The sequence below is a fragment of the Gorilla gorilla genome, chromosome 6, assembly GCF_029281585.2.
Source record: "Gorilla gorilla gorilla isolate KB3781 chromosome 6, NHGRI_mGorGor1-v2.1_pri, whole genome shotgun sequence".
Lineage (NCBI taxonomy): Eukaryota > Metazoa > Chordata > Mammalia > Primates > Hominidae > Gorilla > Gorilla gorilla.
In genome coordinates this window covers 117073593-117097135 of record NC_073230.2, presented here as the reverse complement: position 1 = coordinate 117097135, position 23543 = coordinate 117073593, and the positions used below count along the sequence as shown (strand labels likewise).

The window sequence follows — 23543 nt, the reverse complement described above, 5'->3', positions numbered from 1 at the left end:
CATTTATAAAATGAGAATAATTTAGTGTCTACCTCACAGGTTGATGAGGGGATTAAATTATTTAGTACAACTTATTCTCTTACAAAACATTCCCATTTCCCCAGATTCACTGAAATCTTCAAGAGTGCCAGTGTGACTATGCCACAAAGCTACCACGCCAAACAACAAAAGAAACGTGGCGTCCACTGTGGGCTGTTACAGTGAGGTGGCCGTGGACTACTGTGTGGCTTTAGCTGAGTCATTTAACTCTCTAGATTTTCATTTTTTCTCAAGGACAAAGAGAACTATAATTATCTCTAAAGTCCTAGCTGGGTCTCACACTGTAAGACTGGTTAATTTTTGCTTAGAAATGACACAGCTTTTGGCCAGGCGCGGTGGCTCACGCCTGTAATCCCAGCACTTTGGGAGGCCGAGGCGGGCAGATCACGAGGTCAGGAGATCAAGACCATCCTGGCTAACACGGTGAAACCCCGTTTCTACTAAAAAAATACAAAAAAAATTAGCCGGGCATGGTAGCGTGTGCCTGTAGTTCCAGCTACTCGGGAGGCTGAGGCAGGAGAATGGCGTGAACCCGGGAGGCGGAGCTTGCAGTGAGCCGAGATCACGCCACTGCACTCCAGCCTGGGCGACAGAGTGAGACTCCATCTCAAAGAAAAAGAAAGAAAGAAATGACACAGCTTTTACACATTTATCAACAACTGTAAAATTTGGTACATTTTAACACTTACCTATAAATGTTGCAATGTATTTTTAGATTGTTGCAGGGATTATAAGAACAATCAATGGACCTGAGTCTCCTCTCCTCCTCTCTCCTAAATGCCCTGCGAGCTCCATCTACCTCAGTCTCTGTAATTAGAGCACGCCAAGGCAGATTCTGAGGTGGAAGATGCCAGGATAACCTCAGGCCCAGGCCACTGCAGGCTGGATGGGTCTTCCTGTTAGGGGAAAAACTGGGAGAGTTGGTTATAAGAGAAGCCAAATGGTAAGTCCACTGGGGTTCTCTCCAGGTGCCAATGAGCCCTCTGTCTGGGGTCACTCTGAGACAATACAAAGGGGGTTGACAAGGGTTCTGTCAGGGAGGGTTTTGCCACTTCGTCGCTGCCTGAGGGCGTTGTAGGCAGTCCGCGCCCTTCTGTCCTTTCAGAGCTTTGACAGAGTGCGTCAGCTGCCTCAAGCCCTGGGATCTTAGCTTCATTCAGGTTCACTGAATCTAATTAAAGGCTGATTAGCTGTTTCAAGGTTTTCTGTGACTGAGTAATCCTCCACACTTCCTGTCAGGACTTGCAAGCCTCGCTGTGCCCAGTGAAGACTCCTTAGCCCTCATGGAATCCCGACTGTGGGCACGTCTCTAGGAACAGCCTCCTCAGCCCTGCAGTTAGGTGGGCCACCGCTGGGGAATGACGGGCAAGGCCACAGCGAGAGAAGGCTCACCAAGCAGTTCTGGTTGAGATGAGGCTGCGCCAGGAATTTCTTCCCAGGCTGACTTCTGAGGAAATACCTCGTCTTAAGGAAGAGATGAAATATTCACCTCTCTCACACTTAACTTTAGTTCAACCGAAGGCATTAACATGTATACTTGCAACAAATGAATTCTGATAGGTCAATTTTACCTAATGGAATCTGTTGGTTTTTAAGGTTCTGTGACTAAAGAAATAGAGCTAAAGAAATAGAGACTAAAGAAAAATTACAGGCTTATATAGACTAAAGAAAAGAACCAGAGAATGAGGAGGAGGGATCTGGAAAGATAGTTACCAAAAAATTTGAGGCTTTCAAGGATTTTTACTTTCTTTTTCCTTTGAATTTTTATATTGTCCGATTTTGGGTAAAAGAGCATATATTACTCTCCAGGAAAAGCAATAAAGCTATTTTCCTTTTAATAAAAAAGATATCAACACTTTAAGGAGAGCTACACTGAAAGACTGCTTCTGATTAACTGATAGACTGATCTTTTAGTTGAATGGGAAAATTATTTTTCTTGAAAATATATCCTGCCTGACAGCTTCTAACTCTAAACCTAATCCTAAGAGGTAAATAGTTAAATCATTGAGATGAAAGCCGATACCCCAAGACATGCCATCAGTTTACAGGAAAACAGCCTACGATAACCTATTCATGATTATTTAAAAGGAAATTTTTGAAATTTGAACCATGTAACTTTGATTCTCGTAATAAAACTGGAGACACATATAACAGGAAAACCCCTCAAGATATAATCAAATCACTCAAGAATGCAGCAAGCTTTTAAAATTTACATATCTCAAAAGGCAAAAAAGACAATATGAAATTCCAATGTTTGAAATAAGTTTAAAAATTATATAAATTTTAATGCCTAGAGTTTATGCTTTGCACAATAATTTAAGAGCCTAAAGGGAAAATAGTATTGGTCTAATAAAACAGATCACAAACCCATCAATTGAACAAACTGAAAGTCCCTTAATTTCACTCACACACTTTGCTGAAGTATCCACCTAAAAACCAAATACTGCTCTTTGGTCTCCTACCACCTGGTACTTTGTGGCAGCTGTTGGCTTGTAAAAAATAAATAAAACAAGTTAGTTTAGCAAATATTGACTGCAAGCTTCTTCTATACTTCATCCTAAAATGGAAAAGACGTGTTTCTGCCATCTTGGAGTCTGCTTTCTAGTACATCAGGAGTGAGCAGATGAACCTGACCTATAGGGAACAAAATTAAAAACAGTGGCATCGATGGAAAAATAGAGCAATAAATTGAAACACAAATAACAGGTAAGAAGCATTGAAAAATACCCTTGAAAAAGCTTAAAGGCCTGTAAGAGTGGTATTTGGTGAAAGTTTGTTGAACCTATTTCCTGATTTGTAAATGTTGTGTAAAAATGAGCATCTCATTTTGGCTCAGTTCACAATCATTATTCTTCCCTAAGGGTATTTTCCATGAGCTTCTAGAAATCCTAAATGTTTTTTCAAGCAACCAATAAACTTACCCATTGAAACTGCACAGATTTGAAATGGAGATATTAATACACTGACAAGTGAATAAAATGTAAGATTGCTGTAGGTTCATTTCTATACTATAAACCTTCCTTGTAGGAGAATGAAATTTCAAACCACATGGATTCCAAAACGACTTAAACTTGCCATTCCCACAATGGTTAGTTGTACTTGCCGAATCACAAGGTAAACAGAAATCTACAAGCCATTTAAGATGATCTTGAGCCAGTTAGGACTGGTCAGAGCCTTGGGAACCCATCTGAAACTATTCCACCTGGTCCGCCTGAAAGTAGATTGGGATGGAGTCAGGGGTCTCACATTCCTGAGAAACAAGCCCATCTAATTCCGCACATTTTATAGCTGGTAAGTATCAAGCTGTCTGAAAATGACCGCTAAAACATGAACCAGAAAAAAATAAATAAAACAGGGAAGAAAATGTCTGTGCATTATTCCTGGCTATTAAAATTGGTTTTAGAGAAAACAAGAAAAATATTTGCTGTAAAACTGAGCTCTATTTCCCTGTTTGTGTGTGTGTGTGTGTGTGTGTGTGTGTATAAGTGAAAACTTAAGTGACTTCACAAATCACCTTTTTGACAGGCGTTGGAATACCTCTTGTCTTTTTTTTTCCTACTTTTAGGTGCCTCGGGGAGAATGTTTTCTACATAAACTGGCTCTAACTTTCAGGTGTGTCTTCACATGCCCCATTTGCTGCCTGCACCTCTCCACAAAGACTCCCAAATCCTGGTAAGTCTTACCTGCTCTCTCACTAGCAAATTGGCATTTTTATGGATTAAATGAAGGTATTAGAATTTAGGGGGTAAGTGGAGTTGGCATAAAGTAAGAAATGGAGCATATTAGCACATAGATTACTATTACTTTTACAGAATGATAGTCCAATGACACTTAAATAAAGGTTATTGCAACATAAAACAGTATCCAATGGGAAAATTGATGTTAGTGCATTGTGATATGAAGCCAACAACTTGAGCCTTACTGTATCTTGAAGGGAGCTTCAAATGATGTAGTGTTGAAATGTACAATTGTATCGTGTTTTCTGCAAATGTTTGTTTTTGTTATGGTTATAAAACTTATGACAACTTATAAAAGTTTTAAATGCATTAGAACTACCCATATTTTCAAAATATTTTATTAATGTTCTAGATATGTGTAAATATTGTTTTAAGAAAAGCAGGTCTGCTATAACTAAAAGAAACATAAACTTGGCCGGGCATGGTGGCTCATGCCTGTAATCCCAGCACTCTGGGAGGCTGAGGCAGGCAGATTGCTTGAGCTCAGGAGGTCAAGACCAGCCTGAGCAACATGGCGAAACCCCATCTCTACAAAAATTATACAGCCGTAGTGGCACATGCCTGTAATCCCAGCTACTCAGGAGGTTGAGGTGGAAGGACTGCTTAAGCATGGGAGGCTGAGGTTGCAGTGAACCAAGAATGTGCCACTGTACTACAGCCTGGGTGACAGAGGAAGACTCTGTCTCCAAAAAAAAAAAAAAAAAGTAAACTTTATAGTTCTGTATTCTGCATTCCTCACTATGATGAAATTTAGGCAAAACAGTTGAAATATCTAATGAGTCCTGACATAACATGAAAAAAAGTTAGACAAAGGAAAGTTAAATACAAGATTTCTGAAAACTGTCACTTTAAATATAGACAATTATTTGTGCGCCAGAAAAAGTCTTAAGGACTAATATAAATGTATTTTATAATTATCTTCTGTGTTATAAATTACTGTACAATTTGCAGAAGAAAGGTGCTGTAGTAGAAACAGGAGCGGAATGCATGTCTTTCCTGCGGAAAGGCTCTTATCAAACACGATGCACCTGTGGTTCCAGGAGCTGGGCAACTGGGCACCACATGGCCCTTTTCTCTTCATCTGTTTCATCCAAATTGTTTTGACAAAAAAGAGTAAACTCTTTGCAGCCTTCAAGTGAGAGCAGATGAGGCAAATATAAGTGAATGGTCAGTAAATTAAATCAATTAGCAATGCCAGAAAGTTACTTTCAGTCTAATATATTTCACTGTTTATTGCAACACTTAATACATTTTAAGACCAGTGTCATCTAGCAGCATTCATTAAACGGTTATCAAAATGCACCCAGCGCCTTTGGAAATAAGTTTCTACATATCTCATCCAAAGGAGGGATAATGTTTTGTTTATTAGTCCCGATCACTTTTACATATATTACTAAAACTCACTGATGAATTTAACAAGAAAAAAGTGCCATGTAGCCCCTGAGAGGCTTTACAATGTCAGCTCTGGTAAACCAACCAGAAAAGCAGTACCAATTAAACTTACAGTTTGATGAAGGAAGGCATGCACAGGGTTACCACATTTTCTGAAATTGTGCTGTATGTGCAGCTGTGGGTTTTATAATGACTGGATAGGTGATTTCAGATAACAGAACTTCTAGAAGTTGCCAGATTCATTATAATACTTATCTAGTTTGGAGCTTAGCTCTCCTAAAATGGGAAATAGAAAATGGGGAGGAAGACTAGAGGTGAGTGATTTTGGGAAATAAGGGCTGAGATGATAAGGCCCATAGCTAAGGGCACTGAAGCCACTGAGAAAGTTTCTCAAGCTCAGCACTGTTGATATTTTAGGATGCTTAATTCTGTGTTGTAGGGCCCAGAAATATTGTAGAATATTTACTTAGCAGCATCCCTGCCCTCTACACACTCAATGCCAGTAGCATCTGTCATGCCAGAACCCTATTGACTTCAGTAGGGATGGCACCATGTTTGAGAGGCCAAAGAAGGGACTTGGAGTCAGCGAACAAGACATAGGGTTTATTGAAGGGGACTTATACACAGGGCAGACCCATGGCTGTATGTAAGGCTGGACTGGAGAACCGCTCCTGCTTGTCAAAGTCATGCAGTTCATACAGCATTTTCACTGAGCACCCTCCCTCTAACAGCCTCCACCTGGCAGCCTTTGTTTACAACAAAACAAAGGGCCTCGATCCCCTGTATCCACCGTGTTGCATAGAATGGGCCAGGGGTTCAGATGTTCCTGATAGATAAGGAATGAATCTCCAGGTTGGCTACTCCCGGATTCCTTAGCTGGGAACTCTAAACACACATTCCTTTTAGACCACAGGTCATTCTCAGGGTCTGCTTAAGTTATTGCTTTCAGGTGTGTCTGCCATACAGCATCTTCCTCTCATTATGACAGCCAAAAATGTCTGCAAACATTGCCAAATGTCCTGTACTCACCCCAACACGACAGCCTGCAGAGTCTTACTACTGAGGAGCCATCAGTCTTTGGAGTGCAAAGACTTGGGAGTTGCTTAGGGCAGTGGTTCTCAAACTTGAGCGTTCATCAGACTCACCTGGAGGGCACGTGGCAGCATGCTGAGCCCCATCCCAGAGTCTGTGAATCAGTAGGTCCCTGGCTGGGCCCTGATTATTGTCATTTCCACATGATGTTGATGCTGCTCATCTGGTAGGGTGACCAACCATGTAAGTTTGCCTGGGACTGAGAGAGACTGCCGAACCTGGGGATTTGCAATGAGAATATCAGAAAAGTCCCAGGCAAACTAGGATGAATTGGTTATCTTATTAAGTCCATGGACTACGCTTGGAGAACCACTGTTTAAGGAGATAAGATCAAATGGGCTTGATGAGAAGAATTTAGATTTGAAGGGTAAGAAAAGGAGGAATCAAAGGTAACCCTCAAGTTTCTAGTCTGAGACAGTTGGTCCGTGGTTATGCAGTGGGTCTCAAATTTTGCTGCCCATTGGAATCACCTGGAATCTTTAAAAATACTGATGTCGGGGCCTTACCCCCAGATATTGTGGTGTAATTGGTATGGAATGTGACCCGGGAAGCAGGATTCAAAAAAAACAAAACAAGACAAAAAAAAAACCCTGGTGATTTTAATGTGCAGTAAAGTTTGGAAAGCACTGGGTTATGCCCTTCTCTTAGAAGGGAATCCAGGAGCAGAGCAAGTGTGAGGGGCAAATTAATCAGTTTTAGGTGTTGGCAAGCCATCAGTGGTTCTCAACCCTGGCTACATCTCAGAGTCCCCTAGGGAGTGTTTTATACACATTGACACCTGGGGCCCACCCCAGAGATTCTGCCTTAATTAGTTTGAGTTGGGCCTGAGCATTGGTAGTTTAATATCTCCTCAGGTACATACAATGGTATATTATTCAGCCTTAAAAAGGAAAGAAATTCTGACACATCCTACAACATGGATGAACCTTTAGGACATTATGCTACGTGAAATAGGCCAGTCACAAAAAAGACAAATATTGTACGATTCTACATATGTTAGATACTTAGAGCAGTCAAATCCATAGAGACAGAAAGTAGAACGGTGGCTGCCAGGGGCTGGGGGAGACATGAAGACTTCTTGTTTAATGGATACAAAGTTTCAACTTTGCAAGATGAAAAGTGTTCTGGAGATTGGTTGCACACAATGTAAATGTAATTAACACTACTGAAGTGTACAGGTAAAAATGATTAAGATGGTCAATTTTATGTAGGTGTATTTCTACCACAATTAAAAATAAATATTTCAAAAAGGAAGTCATTAAAAATATCTTCTCAAGTGATTCTCAGCTGCATCCAGGGCTGTGGCCTGTTGATCTAACAGAATTATTGGCAAGCTGTGTGATTCTGTCATTTATCTCTTCACATAGCAACTGTGATAATCCTTAACCAATTATCAATAAGGAAATTGTATCTCTTCTAGTTCAATTTGGGATCTGTTTCTGACTCCTCCTGCTGCTCCTTTGGGGCAGGTCATTTTTAAACCTGGCTGATGTACACTGGGAAGTCCAGTAGCCTTTGTACCATGACCTTTATTGTTGCTTGAAGAGAATTCCCATATGGACTGAAGAAATTTTCAGCAGGTCATTTTTATCATAGAAATGTGGTGAACTGTGATACTGAGGAAGCTTTGTTCCCCCAAATGCTCTGCAAAAGGCATTCCGCTTGTTCTTTTACTCCTGCACTCAGCATTACAGTTCCACCTCCTGTCTTTCTAAATCTGAGTCCTGGGAATTCGGCAGTCTGCCTCACTCCCACCTGTCCGATGTAGGAAAAGATTAGCCCATCATTTGTAGCTGGAAACAGTCTTTTGCTTTGGACTCTGCCCTGTGAATAGGTTCTCCATTGGAGAGAAGCAGGAGTGCCATGATATATCCTATGTAGCACTTTACCCCAGCAACTCAGAGCCTATATCATTACAAGCCCTGAATCGTAGGCTATTCACAGAGATTGTCATCTCACTGAATTCAGTTTCTTTGGTTATAGAGAATCATACTTTCAAACTTTGCTAATAATGCCCATTCTTATTAAATGCCCATAATGCCAATCATTTTGCATTTCCGGACAGAACGAAGCACACGGGCAGTTCTAAATACAGGACAGCATCAGGATTAGATATTTCATTTATCAGAAGTGTATCTGGGCGGCTGAACAGAAGCCAAGCTCCTGACTTGCCTGTGAGAAAAAAGCAGTAAGAAAGTACCACCTAGAAAAGTGCCTGTGCAGGTTCAGGTGGCCTATACAGAATGGACCTTCCTATAGCTGCAACCTGGATTCTCCTATAGGTCTTCACAAGGTTTTGTATAAGGCCATTAGCCCAAGATTGCAGACTTTTCCAACAGGTAGAGCTCATTCTGATGGAGCTACTATGGGAGGACTGTTTCTCAGTGAGTCACTTTCCAGCATTGGACTTCCAAAGTGAACCCTAGGCTTCATAAAGAGCCTGAATCACAGAATGGGATATTTGCCTAAAATCAGGCATTGCAAAACACCCTAAAAAGACTTCATAGGGAGGCTGACATTTGGGCTTAGGAGGGTGACATTCAAGGCAAAGGAAACAGCGTGCGAAGAAGGTTCAGAAAACAGAAACTGGAGTGCTAAGGCTGGAGCGCAGGGACTGTGCATGTGCAGGGACTGGGAATATGGGAGTAGGAGGGTAACAGATTCACCAGGAAAAGCCTCGAAGGTAGAATGTGAAAAAATAGTCTCACTTGAAAATACGTGAAAGAGGTTTTATATTTCCTACTATTCAAATAAATTATAATGAGGTTTTTTTTTTTTTTTTTGCCTTTTAAACTGACAGATATTTAAAAATAATACTCCATGTTGGTAAGGACTCATGTTAGCCGTGCTCGCAGTCTGGTTATAAGAGTGTAAATTGGAACAAACTTTCTGCATGGTAGTTTGACAGTGACATCAAAAGCTTTATACACACATATATGTATGTATATTTGTATATATGCATGTGTGTGTATGTGTATATATATACAATCTTTATATACATATATGGTTATATGCACACACACAAATACTCTTTGGCTCATTATTTCTGCTCCATTTACTATATCCTAGTGAATAAGGCTATAAACAAAGATTTAGCAGAAATATTTATAATAGGAAAATATTATAAACCAAGTACACATCAACCAATAGAGAATTCATTAAATCAATTCTAGTTTCTACATTCAGACTAATACTATGCAGTAATTAAAAATACTGGTGTCCATCTTACAACACAATGAGATTCCATCTCTACAAAAAATAAAAATTAGCTGGGTATGCTGGCACATGCCTATAGTCTCTGCTACTGGGGAGGCTGAGGTGGGAGAATCAGCTTGAATCCAGGAGGCTGAGGCTGCACTGGGCCACCATTGCACCACTGTACTCCAGCCTGGGCAACAGAGTGAGACACTGTCTTAAAAAAAGGAAAAAAAAAAAAAACCATTACGAATTTTACCTTCTTTTCTCCAGACCCACTGAAGTGTATATGTACTCCACTCTGGATCAGAACTCTCTTCAGTGGTAACTTGGGGATGGAGGGAAGCCTCTCTCTCAAGGGCCATGGCCAAATCTACGAAGAAGAAAATCACAAGTTTGCTTTATAGGAGACTCCAGGTGATCTTAATGTTGATAAAATATCACTAATTAAAAGTGCATTTGTTAGTACAGAAAGATGCCTGGAATGTATTGATCGAAATAAGAAAACAGTGTGATATTATTTTTGAAAATTATTTGTGCAAGGAAAAGGTATGGAAGAAAAGGCTCTTGAGAGAGGGGCCTCCCTCCATCCCCAGTGTCTTGCTCTGTTGCCCATGCTGGAGTGCAGTGGTGCAATCATGGCCCACTGGGGGTGGTATTATAGGTGATATTTTTCTTCATTTTGCCTGTCTGAATATTCTACTTTTTCTATAATAAGTATGTATTAACTGTGTAATTTTTAGAAGAAAAAGTTTCTAAATAAGAATGGGCAAAAAGTAGGTTAAAATTAAAATATGCAAAGGAAATTATATTTGTTTCCTCTTATTTCCCACAAACAATTGAATTCTGTGATTTCAAAAAATGGCTAACATTAAGAGCAAACAAATATCTGTTAAAATGTTTATGCACTTTTATTTTTTGAGGATCTGGACAGTGTGGTTATTTCGTATGTCTAAAGCATAAGAACCATTCGATAACTCTGAGCACTTTTACATAACATGTGATGATGGCAATTATTTCTTCTATCAGTGATTGACTTTAACCTTTTTTTAACCCAGTAGAATTGAATTTAATCATCTCCTGACAAACGAATGCAATTTCAACTGACCCTTTTTTTGCACCTTGGTGAGTATTTGTTGTCAAAATCTATTTACTGCTTGCACTGTCCTAAAATATTTAGTGGAAATAGTTTTTAAACATATTCACTTCTGTCTTCTATAGTGCTGTATGCTTGTGTAGCTATTCTGTTGTTGTGTAATTGTGTCAAGCAACTGAAAAATTCCACTCCAACATGTTTAGTATCCACATATAGCTATTTCTATCACTTTTTAATGGAATGTTATCTTCAGATAAGTAAAATATTAAAGAACAGAGAATAGTTTCAGTGTCTTAATTTACAAATACAATGCATCTAATTTTTTTAGTAGCTATGCTTTCAATGTAACACTTGTCCCAGCAATGAGGTCTTGTGAAGAAGTTACAGGCAAAATTCCCTCTTCTAAGTAAGCAGCAGCTCTAAGCTAAAAGGCCAAATTCTCCATGCTCCTGCTGTCTTTAATAAGCTGAGAATAATTTGCATTAATCATAGAGAAGATGTTTCCAACAATTACTCTCTTTGATCTGACTTTTCTACATCGAAAACAGGCCTGCTTTTGGTTACTGAGTACTAACTAAATTGCTTAGAATCTTCACTTCAAAGATTTATGCTGAATTTCTTCATAACAACAAACCTTCAGAATCTCACCTTTTTCTTTTTCTTCACAATTTTCCAACCCTGAGGTAATTTTCCAGTTAGATTTGCTGGTAATAGTCCAGATGGTAAGCATTCATTTGTTCTCTGTTGAAAATCCCCTGCCTTGGAGAGGTGAGCCACAGCCCAGTGGGAACAGAAACTTGTCATTCATCTGGAGCCCTCAGTTCATCCTCCACATCCCAGGACTGGTCTCATTCAGAAAAATAGCTATTTTAACCTGCACCTGCCTTACATGTTCTCTTTGAAACTAAACCAATATCCAAAATCAGAAGGGACCACTGAGGATCACTCTACCTTCTCCCCAGCCTTTATATAGAATATCTTACTTACATCTTGCAAAAGTTCTAAACCGATCCACAGTTGCTGAGAGAGCCCTCCTCAATTAGGGGACTCCTCTCTCTGGAGAAGCAATCTTCTAAACGAAATTAGCTTGGGCGGAAAAGACCTCACTGCAATCAATCGTACATTTCTAAATATAAGCTTGCCCTGACCTTAACCAAACCTCTTGAGTTGCCGATGGTCAAACTCCCAAGCAGGTTAGCTACATATCATCAGCTTGGGAATTTTCCCATTGATAGTTTGAACATAGACACTTACATAAATACTGCAGCCTATTTAAACACTTAGTTTTATCTTCTGACTGAGCAATATAAGGAGAAATAATCATAAAAAGTGCACTGCCCCATAGGTTTTAGGAACTTCACGCAAAGTGCAAACCTTATCTACATGTGTTCTTTTTTTTTTTTTTTTTTTTTAAGACAGAGTTTCATTCTTGTCGCCCAGGCTGGAGTGCAATGGTGCAATCTCGGCTCACTGCAACCTCCACCTCCTGGGTTCAAGCAATTCTCCTGCCTCAGCCTCCCAAGTATATGGGATTACAGGTGCTCCCACCATGCCCAGCTAATTTTTTGTATTTTTAGTAGAGACAGGGTTTCACCATGTTGGCCAGGCTGGTCTTGAACTCCTGACCTCAGGTGAAACACCCACCTCGGCCTCCCAAAGTGCTGGGATTACAGGTGTGAGCCACTGTGCCAGGCCGCATTCTTGGTATTTTTTCTCACCCATTATAATCTGCATGAACGCATAAACATGTGTTTACATCCTCTAAAGCTCTGATGTGAACTCTAAAGTGTGAGAAAGCATCTCATGTGTTTGAGAAAATTATGACAACATGCAGAAATACTAGAGAAATTATATAGTAACAGTAATTTCTATAAAACAATTCTTTACAGAAAATTTACTGTATATTTTCTTTAAATGACCAGATCTCCTAAATTCATTTTAGAATTTCATAACATTCATAAAATTCATAACATTCTATCTTCAGGTTGCGTCATTTTTTAGGAACGTGTTGATTGTCAAAAGACATAAACATGTTTATTTTCTGAATTAATTCCAACCCGTTGCTAATGTGATTTGGCATTTGGAAACTTCATCCCAGGAAGGATATTGCTTAGTCTATGTTCAGGCATGAAACTTTAACTATTTACATTTCTAGTCACTTTTTGCCAAATATTTTAGACAAGAAGTTCATATTTGCACTTATAATGTTACAGGAATAATAGTTAAATTTCCCTAAGTCCTGGAATATATTTTCTGAAAAAAAATTTCTGACAAAAACAAGTTTGGCCAAGTCAGGTTATAAAAACATGTTAAATCTCTAAGGCAACAATTCCAATTAAAAAAAAATCCAGGATGGAACTTGTCTAAAAGTATAAATCCCTGGAAGGGAAGTCTTCTTTTATTCACATGTAACATCAACGGAAATGTTATACCTGATATTGTCCTTAAAAATCTTTGGTCTATTGGAGTCCAAACTTCTGAATAGCTATTTATCCTAGATACCAATTCTGGAAAACAAACAAACAAACAAAATACGAATGTGGGTTGCTGGTTAAATAAAAGTCCACATTAACCATTTATTATACCACAAAACAGCAAGTGTCCAATGGAGCTAGCTTTCTTCACATAGCTATCTCAGAAGAGAAAGAAATGTGCCCTTGTTTTAGAATAATAATCTTTACATTGAGATTGAGAATAGAAAATTTCCTGTTCAAAGTGTCATTTAGTAACTTGTGTGGGTGGAGACATTATCATGTTCTTAGCTGTAGAACTTATGATCCATGTCTGTTTCATGCCTAATAATACAAAATGACCAGATTAATAGTTCATGTGAATAATGTTTAAGTAAGAGAAATAACATGGTTTTTTCAATAACCATATAGGCTATTTTGGAGGTCAAACTGAAGGAAAGAAAGCCATTAAATGTAAAACAAGTTCATGAAAAGATTATTATATTTTTTAAATGGAGAAAACTGAAAAGAAACCAAGCTGATTTCACTGTATGGTTATTATTTTTTATTATAGGCCCATCCCTGTCACTCCTGTCTACTGAAATAAGGCTTGGCATAAATTTTCATGTCTCAAGGATAAAGTGCATAAGAGCAGCTAGAACATGTCACACGTGTATTTTTAGAGTCTGGGATTTGCTTGGTTTACCATCCAGAGGTTGATGGGGGTTGGGGATTGTTTGTCTCTTTTACTTTTTATTTTGAAATAATTGTAAGGTCACACACAGCTGTAAGAAATAACACAGAGAGAGACCATATACCCTTTCACCCAATTTCTCTCAGTCATAGCATCTTATATAATTATAGCACGATATCACAACCAGGAAATCAACACTGATGTCATTCACAGGCCTTATTCAGATTTCACCAGTTATACATGTACTCATGTGTGCGTGTATTTGAGTCTATGCCATTTTATCACCATATAGATTTATGTGCCCATCACCACAGTCAAGATACAGAACAGTTCCACCACCTCAAGGATCCCTAGTACTACCCTTTTATAGCCACATCCACCTCCCTCCCCCTCTGCCTTCCTAACCACTGACAACCACTAATCTGTTCTCTATCTCTATAATTTTGTCATTCAGTAATGTGATACAAATAGAATTATGCAGTACATAACCTTTTTTCACTCCGCACAATTCCTTTCAGATCCATCCAAGTTGTTGCTTGTATCAATGGTTCACTACTTTTTTTTTGCTAGGTTCCATGGTACAGATGTACCACACTTGGTTTAACCCTTCACCCAGTGAAGGACATTGGGTGTTTCCAGTTTTTTATTATTACAGATAAAGATGCTGTGGACAGTTGTATAGGGTTTTTGTGTGAACATAAGTTGTAATTTCTCTGCGATAAATACTCAAGAGTTCCCTTGCTGAGTTGCTTGATCAGCACCTGCTTAGTTTTGTAAGAAATTACCATATTCTTCCTAGGAGTGCCTATACCATTCTTCATTCCCACCAGCAAGGTATGCGGGATCTTCACATCCTTTCTAGCATCTGGTGTTATCACTATTTTTATCTTTGCTATTCTGATTGGTGTGTAGTGATATCTCAATGTGGTTTGATTTGCATTTCCCCAGTGGCTAATGATGTTGAACCTCTTTTCATGTGTTTATTTGCCATCTGTGTATCTTCTTCACTGAAGTGTTCTGTTCATGTCACTTGCCATTTGCTCATTTGATTGGCTTTTTTAATGTTGAGTTTTGAAAGCTCTTATTAAATTGTAAGTACAAGAGCTTTGTTGGATATGTGGTTTGCAAGTATTTTCTCTTACTCCATAGTTTACCTTTTCACTTCTTCATAAGGTCTTTCTCAGAGCAAAAGTTTTTAATTTTGACACAGTCCAATTTTCTAAATGCTCCTTTTGTGGATCATGTTTTTTTTTTGGCAATTCTAAAAATTATTCACCTAGCCCTAAATGCCAGGTTTTCTCCTATGTTTTATATGAGTTTCATAGCTGTATAGTTTCACATTTTACATTTAAGTCTATGCTGAATTTTTAATTAATATTAATATAAGGTGTGAGGTTTTGCTTGCAGTTCATTTTTTCTTTTTCTTTTTTTGGCTGTGGATCCAATTGCTCCAGCACCATTTATTGAAAAGGCTGTTCTTCCTCCATTGAGTTGCATTTGCACCTCAAAAATCAGTAGGACATATTTTTATTGGTCTATTTCTGGGTTCTCTATTCTGTTCCATTGATCTAGGTGTCTTTTCCTCTGCCAAAATCTCAGTCTGTTCTTTATTATAGCTATATAGTAAGCCTTCATATTGAATAGAGCTATTCCTTCGCCTTTATTTTCCTTTTTCACAATGTTTTAGCCATTCTAGGTCCTCTGCCCTTCCATCTAGAGGCTATTTTACATCTACAAAATTATCACTATCATTTTGAATTGCAATAAAGAGAAAACTAGAGCTTAGATTTGGCCTCCAGAATCAAACAGGATTCTAATGCTTTAATTGAATTAACAATAAAATAATATTGTCCTTTTCATATATAGTTTTTTAAAAGAAAAAAAACTATTTCTATAAGTGTCAGAGGCATGTGAACCAGAACAACTCCATCTTGAATAGGAGCTGGGTAAAATGAGGCTGAAACCTACTGGGCTGCATTCCCAGATGGTTAAGGCATTCTAAGTCACAGGATGAGATAGGAGGTCAGCACAAGATACAGGTCATAGAGACCTTGCTGGTAAAACAGGTTGCAGTAAAGAAGCCAGTCAAAACCCACCAAAGCCGAGATGGCCGCGACAGTGACCTCTGGTTGTCCTCACTGCTACACTCCCATCAGTGCCATGACAGTTTACAAATGCCATAGCAACATCAGGAAGTTACCCTATATGGTCTAAAAGGGGAAGTCGTGGGTAATCCACCCCTTGTTTAGAATATCATCGAGAAATAACTGTAAAAATGGGCAACCAGCAGCCCTTGGGGCTGCTCTGTCTATGGAGTAGCCATTCTCTTATTCCTTTACTTTCCTAATAAACTTGCTTTCACTTTACCGTATGGACTCGCCCTGAATTCTTTCTTGTGTGAGGTTCAAGAACCCTCAGTTGGGGTCTGGGTCAGGACCCCTTTCCTGTAACATAAGTAGCTACCCACAAAATACAGTAGACACTCATTATATATATGTTTAACTTTGTGTGTTAACTTTAGATCTTAACCCCCACTTAACAAAGTGGAAACAAAGATTCCACTTTGTTTTATTCAATCTTCCCAACAGTTAACAAATCCATTAATAAATTATTGCTTACCAAATTGTATTAGATAACATGATGGAAAGAATTATTTCAGATGACCCTACTTGCCCCTCATGCCCCTATAGTTGTTTAACAGTTATCTTAACTTGGAATGATTAGAATGCTTGCTCATTTGCATGTAGAGTTTCCTTTGTTTCCTTCTTTACCTAACTTGATAGTTCTCAAACGTTATGTTAGGATTTGTCTACACAAAACCATGTATGCTGTACTACATAGGTAATTTATGAAATTTTCCAGAATAATTTGACTATATGGGTTTATAACTTAATTCCTGAGATTTAACTTTAAATTCAATCTCTAAGTAAGACATGTTGACCTCCCCACTTCCAAAATGATAGGATTGTTTTTGGTGTTGCTTTTGAAATAGGGTCTTGCTCTGTCACTCAGGCTGGATTGCAATGGCACCATTATAGCTCACTATAGACTTGAATACCTGGGCTCAAGCAATCCTCCCACCTCAGCTTCCTGAGTAGCTGGGACTACAAGCATGAACCACCATGCCTGGCTAATTTCTTTTCATTTTTTTGTGGAGATGGGAGTCTCACTATATTGAGGAGGCTGGTCTTGAGCTCCCGGCCTCACGCACTTCTCCCACCTCAGTCTCCCAAGTGCTGAGATGTACAGGCATGAGCCAGTGCACCTGGCAAAATTCATAGGGTTTTTAAGACTGGAAGACACTTAAACAAAATTGAGTTTAGGATTTCCCAAGTGTTTTCCTAGTATTGCACAAAATGTTAACCTGATTTGAATAAAAAATGCCTTCCATGGTGAAATAAATTTGGGAAATGCTAGATTAAACAACTTTAAAGAGTTTTGTTTTGTTTGTTTTAGTTTCATGGAAGCATCTCTTGGACTTTCATATGCGGGTGTCCATTGTAAATAAGAAAGGGATACAGAATGCAGTATCTTTCAAGTGTATTGTTCTCGGTATCTCTTTTCGATGGAGAATCCTGCTGATATGGAGTTCAGTTCAACACATTTTAGAAGTATTTATCTTTAATCCAAATCTGTATTTTGAAATACAGATTTCAAAAGACTCAAAGAGGTATTACACCTCATGCCACCCAGCAAGCAAAGTAGGGACCATTTGTCATCTATTAATAAACTTAAAAGTCTGATACATCTTTGGCCAATATTAAATAAATACGTAACTTTCCCCCTTAACCAGTCATTTCTGCAGGCCCTGTGCTGTCCTTAGACTGCCTTCCGTGTAAGCTATTTCTGTTGTGTTCAAGGGTGGCTCAGTTACTCAAAAGCTCAAGATGACTGCAACAGGGGTGCCTGTCATCCCGCCACTGGTGATCTCCTGGTGGGCAGGAACACGCAGCTTACGGCTTCTTCTACCTGTGGGCTGAGCAGAGCCCAGAAATACTGCATCCTCAGTTACCTGGAGGTGGGTTGGCTCTTTGTTTATTTGCTGGGACATTATTTAATCAATGATGTAGATTTTTCCAGGTACACCTGGGGCTACTCAGACATTAAAGGAGACAACTTCCTTTCTAAACAATGGAGACACTGGTGCAGCTGTCCCTCAGTATCCACGGGGCGTTGGTGCCAGGACCCTTTCCCCCAACACCGAAATCCATGGATGCTCAAGTCCCTAATCTAAAATGGCATAGTATTTACATGTAACCTACCTATATCCTCCCATGTACTTTAAATAATCTCTAGATTACTTGTAATACCTAACATAATGTAAATGTTATGTAAATAATTATTACACTACATCTTAAAATTTGTTCTTTTTATTGTTATATTGTTATTTATCTTATTTTTATTTCATTAGGGACAGGGGTCTCACTCTGTTGCCCAGGCTGGAGTGTACCTCAGCCTCTGAAGCAGCTAAAAATACAGGCATGCACCACCACACCTGGCTAATTTTAATTTTGTCTTTTTAGAGACAGGGTCTTACTATGTTGCCCAGGCTGGTCTCGAACTCCTTGCCTCAAGCGATCTTCCCACCTCAGCCTCCTGAGTTGCTGGGATTACAGGCTAAGCCACTGGGCCTACCCTGTTATTGTTTTATTGTTGTTATTTTTTCCCAAATATTTTCAATCCTTGGTTGGTTGAATCCACAAATATGGAACTTGCAGATACAGAGAGCCAACTCTCATGTAATTCAAAGTCCAGGAAACCTTAACTAATCAAAAATAAGGAAGATTTGCTTAATTTCCATTTCCTGTTACCTTCAGAATGAGACATAAAAGTCTTTTTGGTTAGTCTTTGCAAGGAATTGCTATAAAATTTACTAGTCTACTTGGCTACCTTAGCCACTCCCATAGAGGAAACCTAATTGACTCATTTAATGAAGTTTGAAGATTCATCAGGGCCTGCTGCCATTATGCTGAACATGAGTCCTCATTGCTCTGCCTTGAGATGGAAGAGGTGCAGAACTTTGAATTGATTGTACACCAACATAATACTACTTGGAAGTTATACTGTCTAAAAATCATAAATTCCCAATGTGAACATAGTTTTGTGCCTTTTCCCCTTAAAGATCAGTTTTATAAAAGGATAAGTGGCTTTTCAGGTTTCTTTTCCTCTCCATGTACTGGGAACAGAACAAGCATCCAAGGTCATCTGAGTATCGTCCCTACTGAAAACCCTGAGGTAATCACGTCCACCCCATAAATGAGAGGATGTGCAGGAAGGAAGTTGGACATAAGCCTAATGTTAGTGGTCCAGGCTTTTCCATGTATTGTTCATTTAAAGCAACTGCTTAAGTCTCTGGGAAATGCTTTGTATTCAAATTGGTTTCTAGTAAAAGGTGACTATTATAAATAAGTGGAGACAATACTTGGGTGCATATCACTGTTCTAAGTTTGGGAAGTACTTGTGTAAGAAAGCAAATTCTCTGCATGTGCAAGGAAATTACATGGTGGAAGTTCTGCTCAACTCTAGGCCAGGTGACTACTAAGTCCAGGTGCTCTGGACAAAGAATTGGTTCTCAACTCTATTTATTTTTTAGATAGGGTCTCGCTCTGTCACCCAGGCTGGCATGCAGTAGCATGATCACAGCTCACTGCAGCCCCAACCTCCCAGGCTCAGGCGATCTTCCCACCTCAGCTTCCCAAGTAGGGGAGGCTACTCCACCTACTGGTGGAGTAGGCAAGCACCACCATGCCCTGTTAATTTTTGGTATTTTTATAGAGACCAGTCCCACTATGTTGCCCAAGCTGGTCTCCAACTCTTGGGCTAAAGTGATCCGCCTGCCTCAGCCTCCCAAATGCTGGAATTACAGGCATGAGCCACCGCCACTTTCCAATATGAGCGCCAGCCATCTTATTCTCCCACTGACATTTGCTTACTGTTGCCTGAGCCAACATACTCTGATGATAATTAGAAATTGGTGTTCTTATATCTCAAAGTTATACCACCAAAAATAGAAGTAACTCCAACTGTGGAGGCTTCTTTTGTCTAGAGAATGACAGAAATCTTAGAAAGCTTAGAGCTGGAAAAAACCTCAAAATATTTCAGGCTGACAAAGTGTATTATAGAAGGGGCTACGACCACTGGTCTAGACAAACATTCACGCAGCATGGAGGATGATTTTTTCCCATCTGTTATCTAAGAAAGAGCTACCAAGCAAAACATTTTGTTCAGAAGCTTCCAGTCAACATTGACCTATTAAATTATCCAAGATGGAACTCACATTTAGCGGCCACAACTAAGCATCCTCTGAAGCCAACCTCATCAAAGATTATACTTCTAAAATGTTAACCAAAAAATGGTCCACAAGCCCTGAAGTTAAACATTTTCTCAAGTAATTTCCATAGTATTATTGGAAATTATTTGAAGACCATCACTTTTGATAGAATCACAAAGCTTCTACTGGTCACTGGGATGGGCCTACCCCTATGCAAAATTTATTTAGATCCATTTTGCCTTAATTTTCAAAAGGCATTTTGGCTTTCTTCAACAATAAGGCCTATAGTGACCAGTGATGCTAAGATACACTGATTATATGAATCTCTCGAAGGGTTGATTTGTTTTGACTGTAGCTGAAATAATCATTAAAATCATCCTGCATTTAATAAATTTTACTGAACATCTACTATGTACCACACACTATTCTAGGTAATGGAGATACAGCAATAAACAAAACCAGGTCCTTGCTCCATTCAGTTTTTATTCTTATTATAGAGACAGACAATAAACCAACAACTGTATAATATAGCCTCAAGTAGTGATAAGGGCTTAGGAAATATATAAAGCAGGACAAAAAATAGAGAGTGGCAGAAGGCCATGGGGGTGAAAAGATGGTGGCATTTTAATAGGGTAGTCAGGGAAAGGCTCTTTGAAATGAAGGCATTCAAACAGAAACCTGAAAGAAGGGAAGGAGCAAGAGATAAGACTAGCTGGGAGGAAGAACAACTTGAACTCTTCTGACTCTAAGTGCTTAAAAAATAGCAAGAAGCACGTGTAGCCAGAGTCAAGAGAGTGAAAAGCCAAGTAGACATAAAGGCAAAGAGGTGGCCCTGGCCAGATCATGTTGGGCCTTGCGAGCCATGGCTAGGACATACAAGCAACGTGCACTGAGTGCCACCAGCTGAGCACCTATGCTGTTGTAGGCAATTTCCAGCACAGAAGGTTATAATGATCAGCCCCCGCTTCCCAGAAGCTTTGCAAAAGAGCTCCTTCAGAGTCCTCTGAGTATTAGCCAGGAATAACTGCAGGCCACTGACAGTGCTTTGGAAATCCTTACAGAGCCCCTCAGGAGTTTCAAGTATAGCTGCAAGTAGATGCATTAAATTAAGCAAACTCAAAGGCCAGCCTTTGCTGTTGTAACCTTCAAAAATCCATCCTAAGCAGGCTGGGGTCAGTGGCTCACACCTGTAATCTCATCACTTTGGGAGGCCAAGGCAGGCAGATCACTTGAGGGCAAGAGTTCAAGACCCAGCCTGGCCAACATGGTGAAAACCTGTCTCTAATAAAAATACAAAAAAATAGCCGGGTGTGGTGGTGCATGCCTATAATCCCAGCTCCTCGGGAGACTGAGGCATAAGAGTCTCTTGAACCCAGGAGATTGCAACACTGCACTCCAGCCTCAGTGACAGCATGAGACTCTGTCTCAAAAAAAAAAAAAAATCCTAAGCAAAACTAGTTCCAATTCACTAAGACCTTCTAAGAGGTCTATTTCTAATTTTTTATTTGTTCATATTAGTTGTGTACAGTTTAAAATAACTTCCAGATCCTCTGCCTCTTATATGACAGAAAATTAGTTTTACATAAATTTGCATTTTTATTCCAAATGTATAAATTTATAAAATTTTAGTTCATAGTTTATTGTTGTACTTAGGCACCTACTGATAGGCATTTTGATGTCTTGTTATTTCCTCTGCCTTTTATTTTTAGCCAGTTTGGAAGACAAATATAGTAAGTACAGCTTGCCTTTAATTTAGCCCAACAATATGTAATTCCAATTTTTATTTTTAATTTTAATGATGGTGTTTTCCAGGGGGAACAAAAATGCTTCATCTGTGACTCTAGATTTCCATACGATCCGTATGACCAACCCAACAGCCACACCATTGAGAATGTCATTGTAAGTTTTGAACCAGACAGAGAAAAGAAATGGTGGCAATCTGAAAATGGTATGATTTAAGTTCCTTTCCAGTTGTTTATTTCTTCAATATGTTAATATGACATCCTCTTCCTTGTATGGTTTTAATAATGTCACAGCAAAGTATTATATTGGAATGGAACAGTATCCTCCAAGAATGTAGAGACCCATATAAGAATACAATTTATTTTCATTTTAACAAGAATACTCTCCTTTACAGGAAAATCAAAATGTATTTTAAGCATATAACTCAGAATGTTTCACTCTTTCCGTGTGGAAGAAAATATCTCTGCATCCTCTTGTTCTTTGTAAAAAAAGAAGAAGAAGAAGAAAGTTTATGAAGTGTTGGTAAATTAAGCCTAATACAAAACACTGATGTAAACCAAATGAATAATGCCAGGGGAAGTCTGAGAGTTAGCGCCAAGTGCTTTTTCCTTCAACACATGAAGGGAAAGAGAAAAAGAACATTTTGCTTCTTACTGTAAGCCAAAGTAAAATCTCTGAATTGAAAGGATAGCTGGCTACGGACTGAAGTATGCCTTTCTCTCTTTATGAACAATTGCAATATTGAGCCTACATTGGCGCTGACCATCCAGATTCCTAGATGCTCACTATAAATGTGGACTTGATCAGGGATCTTCATGTCCCACCCCCAGCCATGGGCCTCATGTGCGCAAATGTATGTCCATCCAGGCCGGACTTTCCTAATGCAGGCTTGCCTACTCTTGATGACCCTTCTTTAACACTAGTCTGGAACTCTTCAGTTTTCCTTAACCCCCACAAGATGATTTCATTCACTACATTGCTATGTGTTGCACTTTGGACTATAATTCCTCTATTCTCTACAAACTCCTGAATGTATTTCCTTTAGGAGATTTTAGACCATTAGAAGGGAGTGTGGGAATAATCATAATATATAAGATAGTTTAGGGCAAGCATAATATGAGGTTGTTTTATTTATGTCATCCACTTGACCAGTGATTGACTGTGTCTACTAAATGCCATTTCATTTTGGATCCTAGTTATTGATCTCCAGCTGGACTCTCCTTAATGAATGTGAGGTGTTTTTTCCACAGCCACCTGTCCTCCTGATGAATGGTGCCATTTTTGCTTAATGGCTGTTTTGGCCCCCACATCTAACATTTGTTCCACATCTCCTCACAAAGGGAATGTCACTCTGTCCAAGCCAATGACATGGAGCAAGGATTCTCAACCAAGCACCTTAGAGAGAGGGACAGATCTCTTTCCTAGAAAGGGTTAGGACCCTTGACACTCAGCCTGCAATGTGGCTGCCCACTCAGCAGCAAACATGTACCTAAGCTTTTCACCCTAGAACTCTAGGCTGAACCCCGATTCACTGTAGTCCAGCTGCTGTCATCTGGAGCCATACTGTCCTGTGTGAGCACTTGAAATGTGTCTAATCCAAATTGAGATGGGCTGGAAGTGTAAAAACATCCCAGACTTCTAAGACATAGTTTTGGGAGAAAATGTATAATAAAGAATCACTGATTTTCTGGCAGGGTGCAGTGGCTCACACCTGTAATCCCAGCACTTTGGGAGGCCAAGATAGGCAGATCACTTGAGCTCAGGAGTTTGAGACCAGCCTGGCCAACATGGCAAAACCCTGTCTCTACTAAAAATACAAAAATTAGCCAGGCAT

The 23543-nt window shown here is 39.3% G+C and overlaps 1 protein-coding gene across 2 annotated transcripts in view; it reads left to right on the top strand.

The window, feature by feature from the left end:
• Positions 1–10443: 10443 nt before the first annotated feature.
• The window catches only part of LAMB4 (laminin subunit beta 4), a 102002-nt gene continuing 88902 nt past the window's right edge, over positions 10444–23543 (top strand). For both annotated transcript variants that reach the window (XM_004046047.4, XM_019030597.4), the window contains exons 1-3: positions 10444–10580; positions 17556–17713; positions 21779–21914. In XM_004046047.4, the coding sequence (XP_004046095.2) occupies positions 10547–10580; positions 17556–17713; positions 21779–21914 (328 nt within the window). In that variant the 5' untranslated portion in view covers positions 10444–10546. The remainder of the gene's footprint in view (positions 10581–17555; positions 17714–21778; positions 21915–23543) is intronic.